Genomic DNA, 22,729 nt, shown 5'->3' with positions numbered 1-22,729 from the left:
TATGTCAATTAACTTTTATTGAAGTGTACGTAGGTCTTCAGAAATCAAATATGAGCATGAAGATATGGCCAAACATAAAATCTATCAAATTCAGTGAAAAGTTGCTGACTTCAAATAGTAGTTGTAAGAATGACCAATATATATTCTTTGTTAACAATCTCTCACTCTACAGTAAAAAAAAAATAAAATAAACATTCAGTAAACATTCTTTCCTAAGGTAGTTTCCCTTATATATCAGTGATTTATCCATTTCTTTGTATACACAAATTTGTTCAACATACCAATCAGTGGTTCTCACAATTGAAAAATAAAAGCACAAAAAAGTTTACACTCTTGTACAGGTAAATAAAAGATCACCTTGAATTAAACTGGATCTCCTTAAGGGCATAGTATAGTTTCAGTTTCATTACCTATTACATAATTAGTTTCTTACATACAAATATTGACATATTTGGCTTGTGCTTCAAAGCCTTTGTGTCTATGAAGTCCATGTCAATGCAGCTCATAATTTGAAATCACTGGGGAGTTCTTTACTGCTGCTGGGTTTGACCTGATCGTGCATGAGTGTCCCCTCAGCACCTGCTGTGGCACTGCACATTTCCGAGGCGTCTTCAACATCAGGGTCCAAGCCGTCAGGACAGGGAAGTTTTAGCAGCTCTTCCCGTAGCTGAGCAGTGTGACGCTACACAGGGAAATGAGTGATGTCAGATTTGCAATCCAAGGAATTCTAACACAGTATCATTTGAGGGAAGAGTTAGGTTTAAAACAAAATCCAAAGCACAGGCCAACAAATACTTATTGAGCGCTTTTCTTATGCTACTGTCACAGAGGGAGGACAAAATTGGCAAAACATCTCTCAGAGTGATGGATGTTGAAAAGCCCTGAGTAGCATGGTAGAATGAGAGTTACATGGCAAAAGTTTAGTGAGAGGGTAGGGTTTTACAATGGAGGCAGAAGTATTCATTGCTCTAGTTTGATAAAAAGAGAAACAGTTCTATAATAATGGGGCAAAATAAAACTAGCTTGGGGGATGCAAATGTTAAAGAGAAAATAATTTTCTTTCTAAAAGTTTTTAAAATAGAAATCTTAAAGTTAGAATGATCCAGTAGAGATGGAGAAAATTGAAGATAGGAAGAGGGAAGATAATTGGTGGAGGATGAAAGAAACAGGGGGAATAAGAACAAATATTATGAGGCAGGAGAAAAAAATCTCCAAAACCATCCTGTTTTACATGTCCATTTCATGAATGCCCAGGTTGAAAACAATTGCTCACCTCCCCCAAAACAGGTCTGTATAACAGATGCCTCCACCTATTAGCTGTTGGAGGTTCTACAGCTACCATCTCCCTCATTACTCCAAGTAATAAAATTCTGGAAGGTAAATAAATGGCCTAAGGAAAAGCTAACGGAATTAAAGATTCATTTACAGAGTATATTTTGTTGTCATCAGCTTCAAACAACTGGATAAAAAAAGCTCCTGTACCTATTTTTTTATTTTAGGAACTGTTGATTCATTGTGGAAACTAATATAACTTTTTAATAGACTTCTGGGTAGCAATTTAGGCCTCTGAATTTAAATTTTACATTTCTTTGATTCCCTCCCATCCTTTACCATCAGGTAGCCATGGTTCTGTCAATGCATACAACTCTTCTTTAAAAACCATCAACAGGGCTCATGCTCGGAGGCTTACTCACCTTGAGAGCTGCTGCATGGTGAGACATAGTTCTGCCTACCCGCTTATCACTGCTGTACTGCTGGATGTCAGCAATCCACTCCTCACACTGGGCCATGATCTCAACTCTTTTCAAGTAAAAATGTTTGTGTATAACCTTAAAAATAAAACAAGCAAGGGAACAAAATGTGTTCCGGTCAGAAATGAAAAGACAAAGTATGTAGCATTACAAAGGAATGAAATTTAAAAGACAATGCAATTTTTCCTCTCCATAAAACTCAATTTAGTGAACTCTACATTATTAACAGGGAAGAATTAGGTTTATGACATCACATGATATATGTAAAATCTCCCAGTTCTAGAGCTGAAAATAATGCCTAATCCCAAACAGATTCAAATAGTTAAATCCTATCCAGAGAGAATAAGGCATATATAATACAATGCAATATATTCAGAAGGTGAATGTAAATGAACAAATGACCAGGAGAAAAGAATTAGGAAACTACTGACAACAGAAAACTGTCAAAATGTAGTCAGATGTCTTTTAGGAAGTAGGTGGTTTTAAAATTCATTAATACTGACTTTTATTAAAAACTATAATAAATTCAGTATACTGTAAATACTCCAAATATAAAGGCAAGTACAATCCTAATAAACTATATTCCATAATGTCTTTAATAAAGTATTCCATTAATTTTATTGAACATACCTCTTTAAAGCATGGTGAGGGGTTTCTGATTTGTTCTAGCATTGCCCACTTAACTGTTGCCTGTCGAATGTTCCCGTCATATTCTCGAGAACTCTGTGTGCCACTGGGAGTCCCTCTAGACCGTTCATATCCTGGTTCATTAAAATAAGGCTCAGCTACTAATATAAGAGACTGAACAGACACCAACACCTGAGCAACAAAGAAATTAAAAATACTTATAATGGGAAATTGTAACTAACAGTAAACTGATATCTGCTTTATCAACCAGGATTTTCTTTTACATATTATTATCAGCATAAAATTAATCTTAATAATTATAAGACTGAACTACTTTATTATTAAAGCAAAATTAAAATGGGTACAGTAAAGTCTTGAGCATAAAGCGTGCAGGAGGCAACCAATTGATGTGTCTCTATCACATCGATGTTGCTCTCTCTGTCTCTCCCCCTCCCTTCCACTCTCTCTAAAAATCAATGGAAGAAAATATCCTCGGGTGAGGATTAACAAAAAAGAGCTACCTGGATTCAAACGAAGAAATAGTATTTATCATAGCTACATGTGGACAAAGAATTTTCTTAGAATATGAATTCAAAATGATTTGGTAATTAACAGAAAAATGTCTTCTACATACCATAGTATATTATTACATACTAGAGGACTGGTGCACAAAATTCCTGCACTCAGGGGGAGGAGGGTCCTCAGCCCGGCCTGCGCCCTCTCAGTCCGGGAGCCCTCGGGGGGATGTTCCACTGACGGCTTAGGCCCGCTCCCCATGGACATCCTTAGTGCTGCCATGGAGGCGGGAGAGGCTCCCGCCACCGCCGCTGTGCTCCCCAGCCATAAGCTTCTGGCTGAATAGAGCTCCCCCTGTGGGAGCGCACTGACCACAAGGGGGCAGCTCCTGTATTGAGCGTCTGCCCCCTGGTGGTCAGTGCGCGTCATAGCGTCCGGTCATTCCGCTGCTCGGTCAATTTGCATATTAGCCTTTTATTATATAGGATGGCTCTATTTAAGTTAACTTAATAAACAATGTATTTCATTCCATAATGTAGGTTCACTGATTCTTAGTCAATTCTTTGATATTTTTATAACAGCAAGAGCTAGACTTTAATAGGCTGAATTTACTGTCCCTCTATTTAGCTTCATATTAGCATTCACAAAATTATAAGAAATTCTCATTGTAATTTGTTTAAGAACTGACTAAATCAAAAACTATCTTTGTCAAAACAAAAAAGTTAACCATTGTATGGTCTTCTACCAGACCACTCAACTAGTCAGCAATCTTGTCTCCTACAGTTTTATGTATTCATTTGGTCCCCATAGTCCCACCATTATCCATTCTGTTAACTTAGTCTTATCTTTAGAATATCCACCACTTTGCCATATTCCTCCCTCCTGCCCCACTCCCATTAGGAATTATTAACTTCAAATTTCTTTTATTTTCATGCTATGTCTTGTCAAGGATTTAATTCTTTGACTTGATACAATATATTAAAATTTATATATATATATATTTCAAACACAGGAAAGTACAAAATATACAATCCAAAATATTAATTTGCAATAAAAGCGATATAATGTGAAATAACAACATGTTTGGGGTGAGGAAAAGAAACAATCAAAATTAGTAAAATGCCTTAAGTCTTTCAAAACAGTCTTTTAAGTCTCTCTGGAAAATTATGCTATTGAATAGGATTGTGATCAGTGGCTGATTTCAAGAATTTTCCATTTCAAGAAAAATAGTATTATATATTTAATATTTATAACCATTCTTAAATGGTTGATGATCTGAACCATTAAATATGTTTAACTCCTCTTGCATATGACATCTTTATTAACATCCAATATACATTACTAGAGGCCTGGTGCACAAATTGGTGCACAGGTGGGGTCCCTCAGCCTGGCTAGCAATGGGGGCCATTGGGGCAGGCTGGCCGGGGGGAGGGGCTGTGGAAGGTTGTCCAGCCAGGGGGAGGGACCACGGGAGGTTGGCCGTCCATGGGAGGTTGGCTGTGGGAGCGCACTGACCATGAGGGGGAAGCTCCTGCATTGAGCATCTGCCCCCTGGTGGTCAGTGCTCGTGATAGCTACTGGCTGGTCATCTGGTCATAATGGTCGCTTAGGCTTTTATATATATATATATATATATATATATATATATATATATATATATATATATATGGACATTAAAAACCAGTTACATGATCAATATCAAAATTTGGTGCTACTGATAAAATGTAATTGTTGGTGGCAATTCTAATGAATAATGTGACTTTTGATTTTAAATTATGCAAATAGTCAAGACAATTACTAGGTTATAGCTAGATATAAGACCTATAGCATAAGACTAAAATATGTGACATTTTTATTAAATAAATGTTATTCTTTTAGGAATCTCATTACTAAGAAACTAAGCAATTCTAATAATGACTATCACTGTTCAAAGTATTTTGGGAATTTTTCAATATGCTTTTATTGATTTTTAGAGAGAGAGATAGAAACATCGATCGGCTGCCTCCTGCATGCCCCCTACTGGGGTATGTGCCTGATCAGAAATCAAACCCTCTACCTCTTGGTGCATGGGTTGATGCTCAACCATTAAGCAACACCAGCCAGGCTTGGGAATCTTTTTAATTATATAGAGCCTTCAAATTATTTTTGTGGAAGATGTCCAAGCTGGCAAAAGTACTTTTATCCTTTTTGTACATGATAAATCAAAGTGTAAAACATCTTTGGGTCTCAAACTCTAACTAAAAAGAAATCAAGTTTTCCTGAGACCCTGTAGCCTGCTTCTTCTTCCTTTCTTTTTTTTTTTTTTTTAGGGTTTTTTTTTTTTTTTGAAATCAATAAAAAAATTTTTTTAAATGGTTCCAATTCACATATAAGTCTAATTTACTTAATGAAAAATAGGCTATCTCCGAGTTTCCTTTCATAGTAAAACTCATAAGCTTAGTTTATGTTGTCAAGAGTAACGGGCACATAGAAAAAATATTTGAAGGTGTTGGAGTTTTTTTAAATAGAACTGACATAATTATTTTTAAAATGAAATAGTAGTTACTTGGAGAAATATTCTATTAAGTTCCTTAATTACTTTGTATGAATTACCTAACCTTTTTTTCTTGGTTTCCATAATGGCAAAAAGGAAAAAATTATAGTTTTATTTCTCTATTTCATAGGATGTGACCGGCCTTTTAGAGAGTCAAAAATAAGTGACAGCCTAAAATATTTTTCATATCTTCTTTAAACTATTTCAAAATAAGAATGTAGGAAAAGAATCCTCTCAGGTTAGGTCAACCTTAGTAGGTTTACCTGAGGATAATTTATGATGGTCTTTATTAAAATAAACAGTAAACTGTATATGTGAATTTAAACTATGATGTAGCAACAATTTGTTTCTTTAATAAACAAGTAACAAAGTTAATTCATGTTAATATGTTTATTTTTTCATTTCTTTGCTAGGATCCAGAACTATAAAGGTATCAGCAAGAAACATTAGATGGGATGTTAAATAACACTTTATTTTCTGTGCTCAAATGGTGTGTGGAAACTAACTTATAAAATTTGAGACGGTACTTCTGAGCCTCAAATGAATCCCATTCCTAACTAGATTACAGAAGAACTATATCCTAGAAATATGTAATACCAGGAATTTATTAAAACCTACTTACATGAATTTAAGCCCTGTAGTGACTGGGAGATGGGATAATCTGTCTTACCTGTTGCATCATGGTGTACATTAAAGGTAACTTAGGGAATTTTTAAAAGGAAATTTTGACAAAATGTAATTTCCATCTTATGTCTGATTTTGATTCTAAACTCCAAATGAGATGCACCAACTGCTCACCTATTAGCTATTTAATATTGATTTCCCATAAATCTCTCTCTTTTTTGTTTGGTTTATTGTTTATTCTCAGCCACTAAAATAATTTTTTCAAATATAAGTAGCTCTACATTTTCTAAGTGAAACTGTCAGAGAAATTTGTTTACTTGCAAAAAGCTTGAGGTCTGAGGATTCCACTTCTCTTCTGGTCTTCCATGCCATGTATTTAATATGCTTAAACAAACCTGAGGAAAAAAGAGAAAAACATAGACAGAACTGAAAGGAGTGCTTTTTAAAAGCAAACTGTCACAACTAAGAGTAAAAGTGAAATGCTAATATGTCAAAGTATCTCAGTTTTATGTCCCCACTCTAAACCCTAAGGGTTACTCTGTTAAAACAAATTAACATCTTCAGATGTGATATGATAGCAATAACGAAAAATGCATCAATACCTACTATACATTAAATACAACTAACATTTCTAAATAAAAAAATAACTTTTCCAAATAAAAATCAGTAAGGAAAAGTGGTACTACTTTTCATTTTTAAAAATCTTTTTCAAATTTTATAAATTCTGAAATTCGGGCATAACTTCATAGATCCTGACTTCATATTTGCCTCTGCATTCAATTTGTTGCAATATATTGTTTTGGTTGAAGTATATGGGTAAAATCTGGCCTCACATGACCATCAATTTGGAAAGGGGAGGACCTCACAGATACTGTGAAAAGGTCTTGAGGATCAAACTTTAAGACATATTATATACTTGTTCACTCAGATAGCCAGAATGAACTCAAATTATTTGCCAATAACAATTTAACATAGAGCAATACTGCAAAATTCATGTATTTTGCAGTATTGGTTTCAGAGCATTAAGAGAAGAGCAGGGAGATGTACTGCTTTCGGGGAAAATAAAACCAGGGACATTTTATCTATTCTTATAAATTAATTGAAAAGCAGAGTAGTCCATTTCCCTGCTGTTCTCTTAATGAATTCATTTAACAGGTAATTTCATGAATAATTTTAAAAGACTTTGTGTTATTATTTAAAGTACTAAAAGCCTGATGCACTGCCAGCACCGGCTTTCCTCTGGCACCCGGGACCCGGGCTGCTTCCCTCCTCCAGCCGCAGGCACCCGGGGCCTGGGCTGGCTTCCCTCCGGCCCCGGCTTTGTTAGGAGGGATGTCCGGAATGACGTCTGGAAGATATTCAGTCTAATTAGCATATTACCTTTTATTATTATAGATTGTCAGATATACCATCCCATTTGATATCAAAAGCATCCCTGTGGCTACCAATGGCAGGTATTCTTATCCCTATAGATCTTTTTTTTAAAATATATTTTATTGATTTTTTACAGAGAGGAAGAGAGAGGGATAGAGAGTTAGAAACATCGATGAGAGAGAAACATCGTTCAGCTGCCTCTTGCACACCCCCCACTGGGGATGTGCCCGCAACCAAGGTACATGCCCTTGACCGGAATCGAACCTGGGACCCTTGAGTCCACAGGCCGACGCTCTATCCACTGAGCCACACCGGTTTCGGCATTATCCCTATAGATCTTGAACCCAAGTAAATGTTTAGTGACCGAGAATAAATGTTACCAGTATGTAATAGAACAAAAACTATGTAATTCAGGATACTGGACCCTCAAGCTCTTACCCTACCCTCTTCTCTATACCAATAAGTCTTGAGAAAGTAATTTCTTAAATAAATTTCAACATTTTACACTAAAACTCTTTTCATGTTCCAGTCTCTCTCTCTCTCTTAAGTCAGCCTTGCTATTTCCTCTTCTTTGCTTAGTTGTAAAGGACCTGCTTTGCTTTCCCAAAGAAAGTAGGTCTATCTGTGAAATAAATCTCCTGAAATAAACCCAAAAAACAAATTCCAGTTTTATGACATGAGCTTATGATGAAGACAAAATGATACTTGCAAGCCCAGATCTGAGGCAGGCTGTACCTTTTGAAAATAGAAAGGCAAAACCAAGGGAAAACTTGAGTCATCTTTAATATACCAATAAACCTCTAGCACTTGCTATTCTCATAGTATCAAAGTAGAGTCTGCATGTGAAGTCTATAAATTTTTTCTGACCTTATAATGATTTTCAAACATTAAATACTCTCAGCATGGAATTTACTGTTGAAATTTCATCCAACTGTCCAAAATTACTTTGAAAAGTGATGGCTGTTCTTTTGAGTCAAATTTTAGAAGGTTTATGAAATAATTTTTATTAAACTCGTTTGTCAACTTTTGGGGTGGTGGTGGTGATAGGAATGCATCTTACCATTTATAAGAATATATAAAATATTTTAACATAAATTAAAGTTCACAGTTATTTCTACCACAGGGAAAAAACTGGATAGTTATGACAGAAGAGAAAGTTATTATATGCAAAAAAAGGAACATAGATGTTTGCCATTCATCTAGCTTCAGGCACTTCTGAAAAGATAACTGGAATTGGAGATAGGGAAAGTAAAGAAAAGTGAGAGGCAAAGACAGACATCTGGCTACTATCTCCAGATGGGAGGAAGCTCTTAATTGGCCAAGGAACATGTTAAGTAAGTTAGTACCTCAGTAACTTAAGACGGTACTTGCTTCTTAATACTGTGTGTTTCTGCCCCTTTCGGTTCCTTCTCTCTCATTCCTTAAGCTAATCTTTGCACACAGGGAGAGAAGCCTGAAGAAAGCTATGTACTATGAAAATATAACCAAAACGAAATTTTTGTTCAAATTACAAAGAAACTTTGGTCACAACACTTTGGCACTAGAAACAAAAGACTGTAATTATATTACCTTGCCATCATTATAAAGGTTTGGATTGAATCGCACACTATGGCCACCAGTTGTTTCTAGATTCACAAGAGGGGGTGAACTGGGATAATCTTGAGGAAAATATACATCAAACTCAAAGCAGCCATTTGCGTAAGGAGTGTCCGCTGGACCAGTTATTAGAACCTAGTATGCATATACAAACACACAAAAGTCTATGTTACTGTTCAACACTGATATGTAGGAAAACACAATCCAACATAAAAGAATAACCTTCTGACATTGTATATATACATCTCTACTAGAATGTGTAAAAATAAATACAGGACAAGGACATGGTTTTATATTAAGAACAAATGATTTGGTTTTGATAAAAATGGACTGTTAAAAGATAGGTCTTTATTGGCAGCAGGAAAGCTTACCTTAAACATCAAATACCTTTTAAGTTACTTGTTTTTGAGAGCTTTCCTTCATAATAGTCTCTATAGCATTTTCAGATTCTAGGTACATTCATTATCATATCTCAAAGTTATAATGTTAATTTTTTGCTTTAATCTTCAGATAAGTTAATTTTAAAAAATAACTTACTTTTAATATTTTCCTCTGGGAGGAGACAAGTAGGTAACAGAAATAAAGGTTCTCATGTGACAACTTATGACAAAAAGGTTTTGAGAGAACAGTAGGTATTTTCCTTAGGATTTCTGGTAGTCCAAAAAATAGCAAAGAACCCAACAGTGAGTGTCAGAATTATTTAACAAATTTTGTTTGAGCCACTCAACAGTTCTTTATTGTGCAATGCCTGAGCAGCAAAGCCTCTGTTTCTGAAAAGCTGCCTGTCGAAATAAGTGGCACTAGACTCCATCTGTGATAACTCTGATCTTTGCTTTGGGACTCCAATTTGGGATCCTTTATATAGGTACAGCTTATTGCTCAACAGAGACAAAGTCACAAGTTTGAATTTATGTAATCTATTCAGTGATAACATAATTCCCTAAGTAATCATCCTATAATCGGTTCTATTGTTTTTAACAAGAAACAAGTAAGGGTGTGGCCATATAGGCAAGGTCTATGAAATTTCTATTAAAAAAATATCCAATGGAACAAAACAAAAAAGCAAGCAAACAAAAGAACTTCTGCAAATCAATGGGTCAATAGTTTCAGCAGTTATCTAAGGAAGACAGAATATTTAACCTATGAATTAAATCATAAATGTAAAGAAAGCACCTCCCCAGGTACTAAGTCTTTTAAATCACCAGAGCTAAAGCATAAAGGTGCAAGTTATTTATTATTGTACTACCATTACTAAATTCATAGATCTTACTGATCTGTAAATACATAAATTTCCTAAAAAATAAAAGAAAAAATAATTTTGAAGTCTGATAGTAGTATGAACGTTAGAGAAGTATATTGGATGACAAGGTAGAAATTCTATAACTTTTTTTTCTACTGGTCAGCATTAAATCCTTTTATACTATGCTCAACAAAAGTATTTTAGTATTTTCTTCTAAATCTTTATTTTGAACAGCAGCCTTATTCACATACTCTGAACTAACATTAGAAAAGAACTCCTTTCACTGACTCCAAAATGGTCAACAGAATTTTAAATTCACGGTATTTCTAGTGCTTTGTATGAATATTTTAATAGTCAGGGAAATATGGAAAAAGTTGCTTTGTCTACCTTCATGATGTCAAGTCGCTCCTCATCACAGCGCACAAACACACTAGATGATGACGAAAGAGGCAGTGAGGTCGAAAGTGTCACAGCTTCCTGAGCAAGGCGACGGGCTCTGGCAGCACTGTTTGCATCATTTGCATTTTTCACCTGAGACATGTAGTGGTAATTTACTTTAAAACCCAACTTCCCATCTTCATCTTCAGAAACCATCTCAAATGTATCTAAAAAGACAGAAAATAGAAACACTGAAATAAAAAAAGAACCAGCATGGAGGACAGTTGTTTTAATGACAAAAATCACAAATAAATCACTAGCCCTTCTTCCCACTCAAAATGGAGAGGACTGCAATGTGGAAGAATAGTAAACTATAAACGTTAATGTGACACTTACTACTTCATGGATGGAATCTATAATGGAACAAAAAACAAGAAATGATTTATAATCTACAGTGTGGACACAGTAGTAGATTATATCAAGCAGCTAAATGACAATGCAAAGTAGTAATTTATTCTTAAATGAGTGGCATAAAATATTTTTTTTAAATATATTTTATTGATTTTTACAGAAAGGAAGGGAGAGGGAGAGAGTTAGAAACATCGATGAGAGAGAAACATCGACCGGCTGCCTCTTGCACACCCCCTACTGGGGATGTGCCCGCAACCAAGGTACATGCCCTTGACCGGAATCGAACCTGGGACCCTTGAGTCCGCAGGCCGACGCTCTATCCACTGAGCCAAACCGGTTTCGGCAGCATAAAATATTTTTGACAAAATAATTCAGAATAAGAAACATAAAAAAGTATTCTCATTGTATTTCTTTTTTAAAATATTAAAAATGGAAAAATCTTTATCTATTTCCCCTGATCTCAAAAATCAAAAATTCCAGGCTGAAGTTTACTCTTGTATTACTTCTGAAATTTAAGTTAATAGAATAAAAAAAGATTATTAATATTATTAAGATTATTTTCTAAGTACTATGACAAAACAATAAATTTTGATCTTGTGTTTATATAATTCTAAATATATAAAAAAACATTAATGCTATATTATAATTAGTATTATATCAATCTTACCAAGAACTCAGTACAAGTTTCTAGGTAGGGTGTTTGGGTTAAATGATAAATCGGAAAATATATCTGCCTTCAAAGAGCTTATAGTCGTGCCTTCGTCCAGGCCAAGATATACAGAAATAGAGGTAAAGAAAGAATACAACTTTCTGCCTATTTGTTAGACATCTGGCTTTTGTTTTTTCTAGGTTTCTACTGAATCATGATTTCCAAATATAACTATAGCTCTGAATTCCAAGAGATAAAAAGATACAATTTGTGTGTGTGTGTGTGTGTGTGTGTGTGTGTGTGTGTGTGTGTGTAGAGAGGAAATAAGAATAATTGACGGTACAAGCAAGTTTTAAAATCTTTAATTTACCAGAACACATTTCAATAGCACCATTAAAAAAATCTGAAATGAAATCTAAAGAAATGAATATTAAAATTTCAACTTACCAAACTGTAATCTCTTCATAACAGCCACATATTTTTCTTCAAGCGATTTCAATACTGATAAAGGTTTAGGTTTCATTGCCACCTTCTTTGAATATTCACCTAGTTTCTTTTCTATTAATTTTAGAAGATTAAAACAAAAAATGATTAACTTCCAGAGTTCAAATTTTGAGTTCAAAAAATTACCAAATTCTTGACAATCGTCTTCCTACTGAACGATTTTAAGAATTAAAAAAAATTCTATTTCATAACATAACTAATAGGGCTAAAAACCTCACCAATTTTAAAGCGTAAATTCATGAAATGGTAATTAGGTTTCATCCATTTAGTCAAAACAGCAGAAGTGAAATAGATAATTCAGAGTCATTTATATCTTCTGTTGCTATTACATGAAAATGCCAATGCTAACCAAGTTCTGACAGTATTAATATACTATTTTCTATCTCATACAATGGTATTTTTCCATTTCATGACTTTTAATGAGAAAAAATGTATGATGCATGCTCATGCTATAAAATTTAGTGTTAGCAATCATACATAGTAGATAAATATTTAGAGATTACTCATAATTAACTTAAAAACATGACACAGAAAAATCATTTTAGGTAAATGAACACCATTAGCATAGAGGAAAGAGAGAGTCAGTTTTCAGTAGGTAATGGAGCAGCATGAAAGAAGCAGAGCTGTACCCTGGTTTGCTTGCCGTAAACTGGTAGTGGCTGCATAAACGATCTCTGCAGTCCTTTGGATATCTGGTACCAAAAGAGTAAGTCCTTCTGGTTCTTGATCAGATGCATCTGGTTTTACTCCTGTTTTAGCATTTTCCCTTTTAGATCTAAAGAAATTTTTTAATTTGGAAAAAAATGAAGGAACATTAAGATTTTAGGATTGAAAAATAAGTATCTCCATAAGTCAACAAAAGTAGTTAAAAATCAAAATGATAGTGTGAATTTCATCTGATATACACATGATATATATCAGAGGTAGTTTAAATTAGATTTATTATTGCATCTGATCCGATAATGCTTAGCTAACATAATAAATAAAGTGTTGGCTAGATTTTTCCTCCAAATGTAAAAACAAACAAGAGATAAACATTGTAGAAATGTCATACTGTAAAAAGACGCTGATACCTGATGTGTCTTTGAATACACAACTTTAAAATCATACTTTTAGTAATTGTAAATATCTAGAAATAGAAAAATCACGTCTATATGTAAAAGTCATAGGTATCTATCCTGTCGTCTAAGATTTAGGAACCAAAGAACCACATATACTTTTAAATTTCACTCTTTCTATATTTCACTCAGAGTATACTCATACCCCAGGAGGGGGGTATTCCATAGTAAAGTACAGGTTCACTATTAATGTATCTTAACACAGTGTGCTTCTACATACTGAAACTTAATATAAACACCAAGTTCTAGAGCATAATCATCTAAAAGATAATCCTCTCATTCCCTATTCAGGGTCTAAAGTGTAAGCAACCTTCTATCAAATTGTGTATCATAATAAGATGTGTTACAGCAAGGTTTCAGTGTATGTATAAGGCATCAAAATGTTTCTAAAAATTTTCTAGATGTATGCAGTAGTATTTACTACAAGATTCACTGGAAATAACAACTAAATATCAATTGCCTTTTTCCTATTTCAATTATCAGCATGTTATTCACAAAATAAACATCATTACACTACTGCTTAGGTACTAAAAATATACATATTTGCTAATTCATTATTAAATAATGTTAAACAAATGAAAATCACATCTTTAAAGTATTTCTGCTAAGATCTGATCTAAACTACACATTACTTATTTATCTAGTTGCATACCTACCAACAAAAGGACTTAACTATTACACTAGTATTTCACAAAGTGGGCATGGAGCCTTAGAGAACTATGAAAGACTAACAGAAAGTAGAAGAGCCCTTAACAAAATAATTATTATCTATGTACAAATGAACTGTTCTTAATCACAAAGACAAAAACCTGCTCAGAAAAGAAGAGGTAAATTAAAAAGAGCCACTCAGTGTGTAGCAAGCATAGAAGGATACATTATGCATGTATTTTGAATGGGCTCCCAAGATGTTTTTAACTATAAAGTACATACTACCTCACCTGACAAGGTGATTTAAGTGAAGAGAGATACTATGTCACTGGGTTAATATCTTTTCTCCTAGGCTCTCTTAACTTCCATGACTCCTTATAAGAAGTCAGAACACATGGCCAATTTTCCTTTGTCACTCAGGAACCACTTGATAGATCTCATACTGTATACCATTTTAGTCTTCAACTTCTGTATGTGTAGGTATATGTTTGCATATGTATGTAAGGAAACATAGTGAATGTTTTAAAACTAAAATGTCATTTTTACTGCTAGAATCAAAGATAATGCATCTTTTATACCTATAAAGTAAAGACTATAGTATAATAGTGAGTCTGATCATTTTCTTACTAAAGATATGATTTTGGTAGACAAGCCAAACAGTCTCAACTTCTGTATTTACCAATAGCTATTCACAATCAGTATCAAGCACAAAGAGTCAAGAAAAGTGTATTAGCTGTTTGATAGCACCTCCTTTGAATTTATAAGGACTCTCTCTCCCCAATTATAAAGAATTCTCTACCTATAGCAGGGCTTAAAATATTCTTAACAGGGCCACTGAAGCATAACAGGAAAACAACAGTAAATAGTCTGAGAACACAGAAGAGTTATGGTAATAGCTTTAAAAGATGGTTTTCTAAAAATCTATCATCCATCAGTTGACCTCAAATAAAGATTCACTTAAAGAAGCATATCTTGCCAAGCAGAGAAGGAAGATAGGGGAGTAAAGCTCATTTTTCCAGAATTAAGGTATTTTCACCTTGAAGAAACAAGAACCTCTGGTGTGGAGAGTAAACTGTATCAATGCAATTTAGGGCAAGTTACCCTGGAAAACTACTGATTCTAAATGTCAAGCCTTATTCATGAATACCAATTTTCTAATTCCAGTTTGGGAAAGATGACTGATAGGAGAAATCCCTATTATTAAAATGGTGCAACTAATTAGAATGGGAAATTCTATTATAAATTTTGTATAGCAAAATAAAAAATGAAAAAGTGCTAACATCCACAGAAGTTTAAAAATACTATTTTTTACACTAAATGTGTATAAGAAATGATCATATACATCTCATATTGAAGACAATGGTTCACTAATAAAGCTGATAAACCTTAGACCTTTACAACCAGGTTCTAATGAGAAATTTTTATGTCAACAGTCTTTTTGGCAAAAACATATGGGGGAAAAGAGACACTCTCCGAAAAAAAAGAGTAGTTCAAATATAGGAAGAACACAAACTACCTACCTAATACTACACCTAGTCATTGTCTGACATTGAGCTACAGCCAGTAGTCTCTTTTCTATGAAAGTTGCAGGTTACTGTCAACCCATATGTAGGCCCAGCTCATGAAAAAAGGCCATACCTTAGCTCACATCCTGAAGTCTGTGTGAAAAGCTATTTGAGTTCAAGGCACCTAGCTGGAAGTAGGTCTTTGAGACTGACAATGGATCCAACATGGTAAAAGCAATCAGCGACGGCCGCTACCATGGTATCCGCTGCTCTGTGCATACGTTGAATCTGGTTGTGATCACTGCCCTGAAGAAATACGAGGAATCAACTGAAGTTTCTACTATTGCACAGAATTATCTGCAAACATTTTCCACTCTGCTGTGAATTCCAACTAAACAGCTAACAAATTAAGCATATTCTGGCTCTGTGACATAATCTGAACTAGGATGTGAGCAAAATGGGCAAACCTTTCTTGTGTAAACAAAAGGAAAAAAAAAAACCATAACTCAACATTCAGTTATATTAAACTGCCTCTGCTAATATCACCCAAATTAAGTTGGATATTTGTAAGACTAAATACAAAATACCAGAATTATGTTCTTTTTAATCATCTCTAAACTGAAAACAGCATAATGTAGCTATTTTCTTAGAACATTAAAGAAGACCATTTCAACTCCTGCACTCCTAATTCTAAAGACAAAACATTCATGCAGTTGAAATAACAATTTAAAGAAGAAGTAATCTGGAGACTACATCCTGAAATGTCCAGATTCAGGACTATTAAGAATCAGCATCTTAGGGAAAGATTCTAAAACTACAGGAAAATGAAACTTCTACATTTACCTATAAAAGGTACTGTGTCACAGTTCACAGTTCTAAAGCTCTTCGCCAGGAATTACAGTTTAAAAAAATTAATATTAAATGTAAGCAAAAATATTTTTTAATAATATTACTGTGGACAACTATTTACTTCTCATATCTCCAGAAGACATTAAAGTGACCACTGAAAGGCACCAGTAAATGGGGCAAAGATCACTGTAAGATGAAATATTTTCTGTGATTTATTTAAAGCTTAATTTTTATCTCTAGATTCCCTTTTGTTTTTGCTTAAGTTTTTGCAAACAAACTGCCACTTGTAGTTTTCAATATGGTTTAAATCAAAGTTGAAAATAAAAGCTTCCTCTTCTTGGGAAGCATTAATAAGCAGCATGATAGAAGAAAATATTCAAAACAAAGGTATGAGTAGCCTTTAAAAATAAAACCTTAATTTCTAGATCAGATAAAAATATAGTAACTTTTAGGTCACATTAAACATCAGAAGACAATGAAGGTACTGTGTGCAATGGAGTTGTCTCAAATAATATACATCGCCAAATGGCAATCCGACTGAGGAAGAACTTTAAAATAAATGTTGGCATTGCTATCTCCATCACCCAGTAAAAGGTTGATGAACAACTGAACTTTATGGTCAAAACAAATGCTTCTTGGCTAGGAAATCATGCCCTTTTAATTTTGTAGGTTTTGAAAGGCAGAGGAAAAAGAGAAGAAACTAGGAAATGTTTTTTCCAAGGGAAACAAAGTAGTGGGAGGACTGGAATGGAAAATTCTTAACTGATTGAAGCCCTAGATAACTAGCTTACGGGAGTTAAAGTAAGAGTTTGATAAAAAAAATGTTTATATATATATATGCCTTTGAAGAAGTAGGTCAACTAATCTTATTGCTTAGTTAGATAAAAAGAAATTGGGTATTTATTTCTACAAGAGAATTCTGTGATTTTAAAATATGATAAACTTCTTTGCACCAGGAAAACGCTTTAAGATAGCCAAAGGAAAAGGCAATAAAGAACGCTTGCTTTAATGCTGTTACAGAGAAGTTCAATGTCCAGGACACCTTACACTCAAATGCAGTCATCTGTCAGGTCCTCATAACCAATTAAGACTATTTGACAGCAAGTCCCTCTTTCAAATTCTTGGTGAACCTGTCAAATACTAACTATGATTACTTGCCTGTTGGAGTCCATCAGGAAAAGTCTGCACAGAACATCAAAAACAAAATAATGCCTTTATTCCTACTCCAAGGAAGCTATGAAATATCAAACTTATTCAAAAGTGAAACCAAACTACTACTGCTGTAGACTGACTTCATCTTGAGATAACACAGGCTGGAAGAACCAGCAGGAGATGGATTTCACCATGATGGTACATAAAAGCTAAGGGGTCACATCTTGCAGAGTGATTATTTTGTGGACAACAGATCAATTTTCACACTAGACGAGCGATTTTCAACCAGTGTGCCATAAGAATTTTTAAAACAGGCAATACCTGACTACTTAGACAGGAGCAATGACCTCTTTTCCTTGCCATTCCTCTTTTAATTGAATGTCAAATAAAAAATGACAATAGCCAGTACAACAGTATTTTACCTTACATGTATAGTTAAAGTGTATTTTCAAATGCTGTAAGACTAATATACAAACTATTTATGATGACAGGTGAATACCGGAAGTATCAGGGGGGAATACTTTGTAGTATGAATGTCTAACCATTATGCTGTACACCTGAAACCAATACAAAATAACAATGAATGTAAATTGTAATTGAAAAATAAAAAAGGAATAATATACAAACATGTCATATACCTTTTAAAGATTTCCCCCAAAATGCTGATAATTATGTTTTAGACAAAAGTTGGAAAGTGAATGTAAAATTCTCTATTTTGAACTAATACACTTTTGCTGAGCCTTTTGCATTTCCAAAAGGAATGTTATCCCTGATTTATCTTAATCAAATTGCTTAGTAATAATCAGCTAACAGCAATATTAGTTTGTCTACATTAACTGTTAGACTCAATTAACTCTATGCAATTATTAGTAATTGCGCATCTTGAAAGGATGCATTAAGAGAGGTGCTGTTGCTGGATACTGAAACCATAGAATTATGAATAAAAGAATATTAAAACACTGTCATCTTAATCCAATTTGTATAGCAAATACTTAACAACAGCCTGGAAACTCTCAACTTCTAAAAAACAGATGAAATCACAGTAAATCACTCCTGGTAGCCACACTGCCATGTCAACAGGATAATTTACCAGATAAGCCAGGAAAGATGAACATAATAAACATGTGGTTATTCCTTGAGTAATGCTCTGGCTTACACTAACAATCCCATTATAGTTATGCAATTATCAGTCACCAAACGAATCCTCAACCCTAAGAGATAATCATTTCATTATTAAGGTACAATTATAATTCAGGAAAATTAGAAATGCCCTAGAATGTATGGTTTCAAAAATAAAATTCAGAAGCTCTTTTCAGATGTATGTATATTAATATATAACATGTATATGCATGTTATACATATATTACTCTATATTTAACCAAAAATTTGTTTTGCTGTTAAATATAGAGTCACATATTATATGTCACATATATTACTCTATATTTAACAGCAAAATTTCAGCAGTAATTACAGAACTAGCAGGCATAAAGAAAGATTCTAACAATAACATAGGTGGTATAAGATCTGAAAGTTCTTCCTCATAAATGCTGCGGCCCTGATAAGGAATTTCTACCAAGAAAAATTTCCTTCAGTTCCCAATCATGAAAACAGTTTAACTTATTGATCAGATTAATAAAATATGATTATATAAGCACTCTTTTTATATTTAGATGAAGTCTAAAATAATATAGATGAAAAGTCTCCAGAAAAATTTTATCAAAAACCTACTTACTATTATACAAGTTTTCCACATCTACAATTTTAGCTGGATAACAGCTTTAAGAAAATAATAGAGCCCTGGCCGGTTTGACTCAGTGGATAGAGCGTCGGCCTGTGGACTGAAGGGTCTCAGGATCGATTCTGGTCAAGGGGCATGTACCTTGGTTGCAGTCACATCCCCAGTAGGGGGTGTGCGGGAGGCAGCTGATCGATGTTTCTCTCTCATTGATGTTTCTAACTCTCTATCCCTTTCCCTTCCTCTCTGTAAAAAAATCAATAAAATATTTTTTTTTTTAAAAAGAAAACTTCTGCCTGGGATTACAGACTTCAGATCCTTATGTGTGAACAAAGGAAACCACGCTACAAGACCCATTTACGCCAGGGATAAATGTGCAGTTTCCAACATTAACACATACACACAATAATGCAGTTAACAAGTGATTTACATAATTGCTTTTTTAAGTCAAACGTCTGGAACGCAGAATTTATTTCTACCTAGGAACTAACTTTCTCTTTAAGTCCATAATACAAGAGCAAGAATGCTAATGTCTACACATCCACAATCCCAGAAATGGCAGAGGAGGAGAAAGCATTCAGCTCTACGACTGAGATGGAAAGGATGAAAATCTCTTCCAGGGCAGTTGAGTCTTGTCCCAACTCCCACCACAACCACTCAGCTACTGCAAGACAGCCTTTTTATAAGGCCTTTCAGTGCTCATCACAGTTAAGAGTAAATAACTGTAATACATTTAAGAGTAAGTAGCTATAATACACCACTTCATCTTCTAGCCTCTCCTTTCATCTATAGCCTCATCTCTTACCCCTATCTCCCACCCATGCTACACCCAGGCACACCAAACGTTTTAAGTTTCCCAAAATATGTGCTGCTTTCTTTTACTGCTAACATAATTCCTACAGCCTGGTATGCCAGCCCCTTCCCCTCTTCATTTAGCCAGTCCCTACTTAATCTTTAGGTCTCCAAATCTGGATTGATTCTTCTACTTCTAATATACCATAAACTGTGCTATTAAAACTGTTTAGTTATTATTCCCACAATTGGTCAGTCCCTCAGAAAGAGGATGCAATTTTCCTGTTGTGCTCCCATGAGCATTCAATAAATATCTGTTAAATGAACAAATCAGTCATGCTCTTCTTACCAGGCCAGATCTCACCTATCTAAATACAATAAAAAAATTTCTAATGCACAAATCAGTTAAAAGCAAGGTGCATGACCTGCCTTTTCAGCTTCTTAGCGATCCCTTCTCTTTCCTCTCACAGAGGTTTCAGGCTGGGGGAGAATCCTATAGCATTCATTCTTTGAATTCTGAGAACCAGATTAGCTGGGTTTAAACAATGGCCTCAAAATAGGATAATCTCAATTAGGTTATTCCCAACAGCAAAAGTTAACTTCCTCTTTGTACTTGGGCAAAACATTTTAATTTCTCTCATCCACAAAAGATAAAAATTGTAAATATAACATGCACAGAAGAAATAATTGCAATGAAAATCATCCGCAGACTAAATAGCAAATATGTTTCCTTTAAGATGACCAAAGAGTTAAATATATTAAAACTTCATTTGAAGCAAAAATAAATGAATAAAAATTTGCATGCCTTAAGTGTATGTTTGATGTTTTAAAAAAGGAACAAATGAGAAGTTAACAAGAGAAAGAACATAAGGCAATAAGGTATATAAACAAAACTAGTAAACTAGTACTTGTTCTAACCTTAAAAAAATCCTTATACTAAATAGATGTACTTTATTCACCCTTACATTTCTTAATAAGAGTGCAAAGACAAAAATAGTGTAAAACTGTTCTAAGCTGGGGTACACCTACACACACTCCAAACCCCAATAAAGCATATCCTATAAGTGATATATAAACAGGACATACTTGCCCTGAGTACTCTCTTCTCACAGTATCCTTTTGTTTGTTTTTTTAAATACAGTTGGAAATGGAGTAGGTGGATGAGGTGAGGGGGAAGTTTTACACTTTGAATCAGTGTTAAAATTGAATTTAGGCCACCCTGGCTAGTGTGGCTCAGTTGGTTGAGTGTCATCCTGTGCACCAAAAAGTTGCCAATTCAATTCCCGGTCAGGGCACATGCCTGGGTTGCAGGCTTGATCCCCAGTCGGGAGCCTGCAGGTGGCAGCCACTCTCACATTGATGTTTTTCTCTCCCTCTCCTTTTTTCGCTCTCTAAAACTCAATTAAAAAATAATTGAACTTAGGAATTATTTTTAACTCTATAGGAAACTGGACTATATTGCTCATTTTATTTTAACTCTTTTATAATGAAAATATGAGAAAAAATATCTTTAGTCTTGACAGACTGGAATAGATTTTACCTTCTCTCTGTAAGGTAGAAAATGAATTCTCAATGTGTCATACCTTAAAAGGAAAGTAGGGATTTTATATAATGTATGTCTCCACTGCTTTCTTTTCCTAACAGAGGCTGTATAATGTAAGAGATATATTCAAACTCTCATACAAAAGTCACTAGCAGTGTTTTGTTCTCAGTAAAATAAAACTATTATTAGAAATAGTTACTATACAAGGTCACTGTAAAGATAAAATAACAAATGAGCTCTGTGAAGTCACTATGATCTTCACATGCATGTTTTGTTGGTACACAATTTAGAAGTTTGAAGTGTCATTTTTTTTTTCTCATTAAAGAAGGAAGGAATGTAAACAATAATTTTTTCCAGGTAACCAAGTAGAAAATAAAGAGCTCTTGTGAAAATACATTAAGAAAAACAAACAAAAAGGAACTCTAGGTGCAAAATTTCCATTCACTGAAATAAGCATCTTCTATCATTATCTTAGAACTCAATATACTAGAACTATATTTTTGCAGGATCAAATGAAAATTTGATAGGGAAATAAGCAGTATATAGAAAGTTATTCTTATTTTAAATGGCCTTATTTTGACATTTATAACAACAAAAAATTTGTCATTTTTTAACCAGAGATAATATAACAACAGTCCAAGTGTTTAAGACAATTTTTCATCCAAGAAATAAGATACTCCTGAGGGAAAATCTCTCAAAGTTTCATAAATTCTCCATTTTCAGTTATAAACTACTACATTACATCTCAAAATACAGAAACATAAGATACAGAAACACAGGGCAAAATTCCCCCTAAAAATACATAATGGCAATTTCAAAGCTCTTTATATTTTGTATTAATTGCTGTTAAAATTATATGTTTATTGTATGGGAATAACAAACACACGTGGCCAACGCAGTGAAAAGAATGCTCAATTAGGCATTTCTTCAATGAGACATTATATCTTCAGTTCAATTGTGACACCACACTATTTTGCTATAATTAAACTGGCTGATGAGGTTACTAGTTAAAGAAATATTTTTGCCACAATGAAGGATTGGATTACACATAATATATTCTCTTCTCTACAAGAGAAGTAAATCTCATAATATCAAAGAAAATATGCCTTTACATTTTCCTACCCTGGTAAAAGAGTAGTATACACCTACAGCTTTTTATCACTGCTAATTGATTCTTCTATAAC

General features: G+C 34.0%; 1 protein-coding gene across 7 annotated transcripts in view; it reads right to left on the bottom strand.

The window, feature by feature from the left end:
- BIRC6 (baculoviral IAP repeat containing 6) overlaps window positions 1–22,729 on the bottom strand; it is a 178,306-nt gene continuing 155,577 nt past the window's right edge. For 6 of the 7 annotated variants that reach the window (XM_079792682.1, XM_079792686.1, XM_079792683.1 and 3 more), the window contains exons 67-74: window positions 12,833–12,978; window positions 12,147–12,257; window positions 10,649–10,866; window positions 8,995–9,156; window positions 6,369–6,446; window positions 2,382–2,570; window positions 1,695–1,829; window positions 1–682 (exon numbers count right to left, since the gene is read on the bottom strand). In XM_079792682.1, coding sequence (XP_079648808.1) covers window positions 503–682; window positions 1,695–1,829; window positions 2,382–2,570; window positions 6,369–6,446; window positions 8,995–9,156; window positions 10,649–10,866; window positions 12,147–12,257; window positions 12,833–12,978 — 1,219 coding nt within the window. In that variant the 3' untranslated portion in view covers window positions 1–502. Of the gene's footprint in view, window positions 683–1,694; window positions 1,830–2,381; window positions 2,571–6,368; window positions 6,447–8,994; window positions 9,157–10,648; window positions 10,867–12,146; window positions 12,258–12,832; window positions 12,979–15,607; window positions 15,781–22,729 lie in introns of those variants that run through there. The other variant, XR_013814683.1, reaches the window with a different exon arrangement.

The sequence above is a fragment of the Cnephaeus nilssonii genome (assembly GCF_951640355.1).
Source record: "Cnephaeus nilssonii genome assembly, chromosome: 15".
Classification (NCBI taxonomy): domain Eukaryota; kingdom Metazoa; phylum Chordata; class Mammalia; order Chiroptera; family Vespertilionidae; genus Cnephaeus; species Cnephaeus nilssonii.
This window is presented reverse-complemented; position numbering and strand designations above follow the sequence as displayed.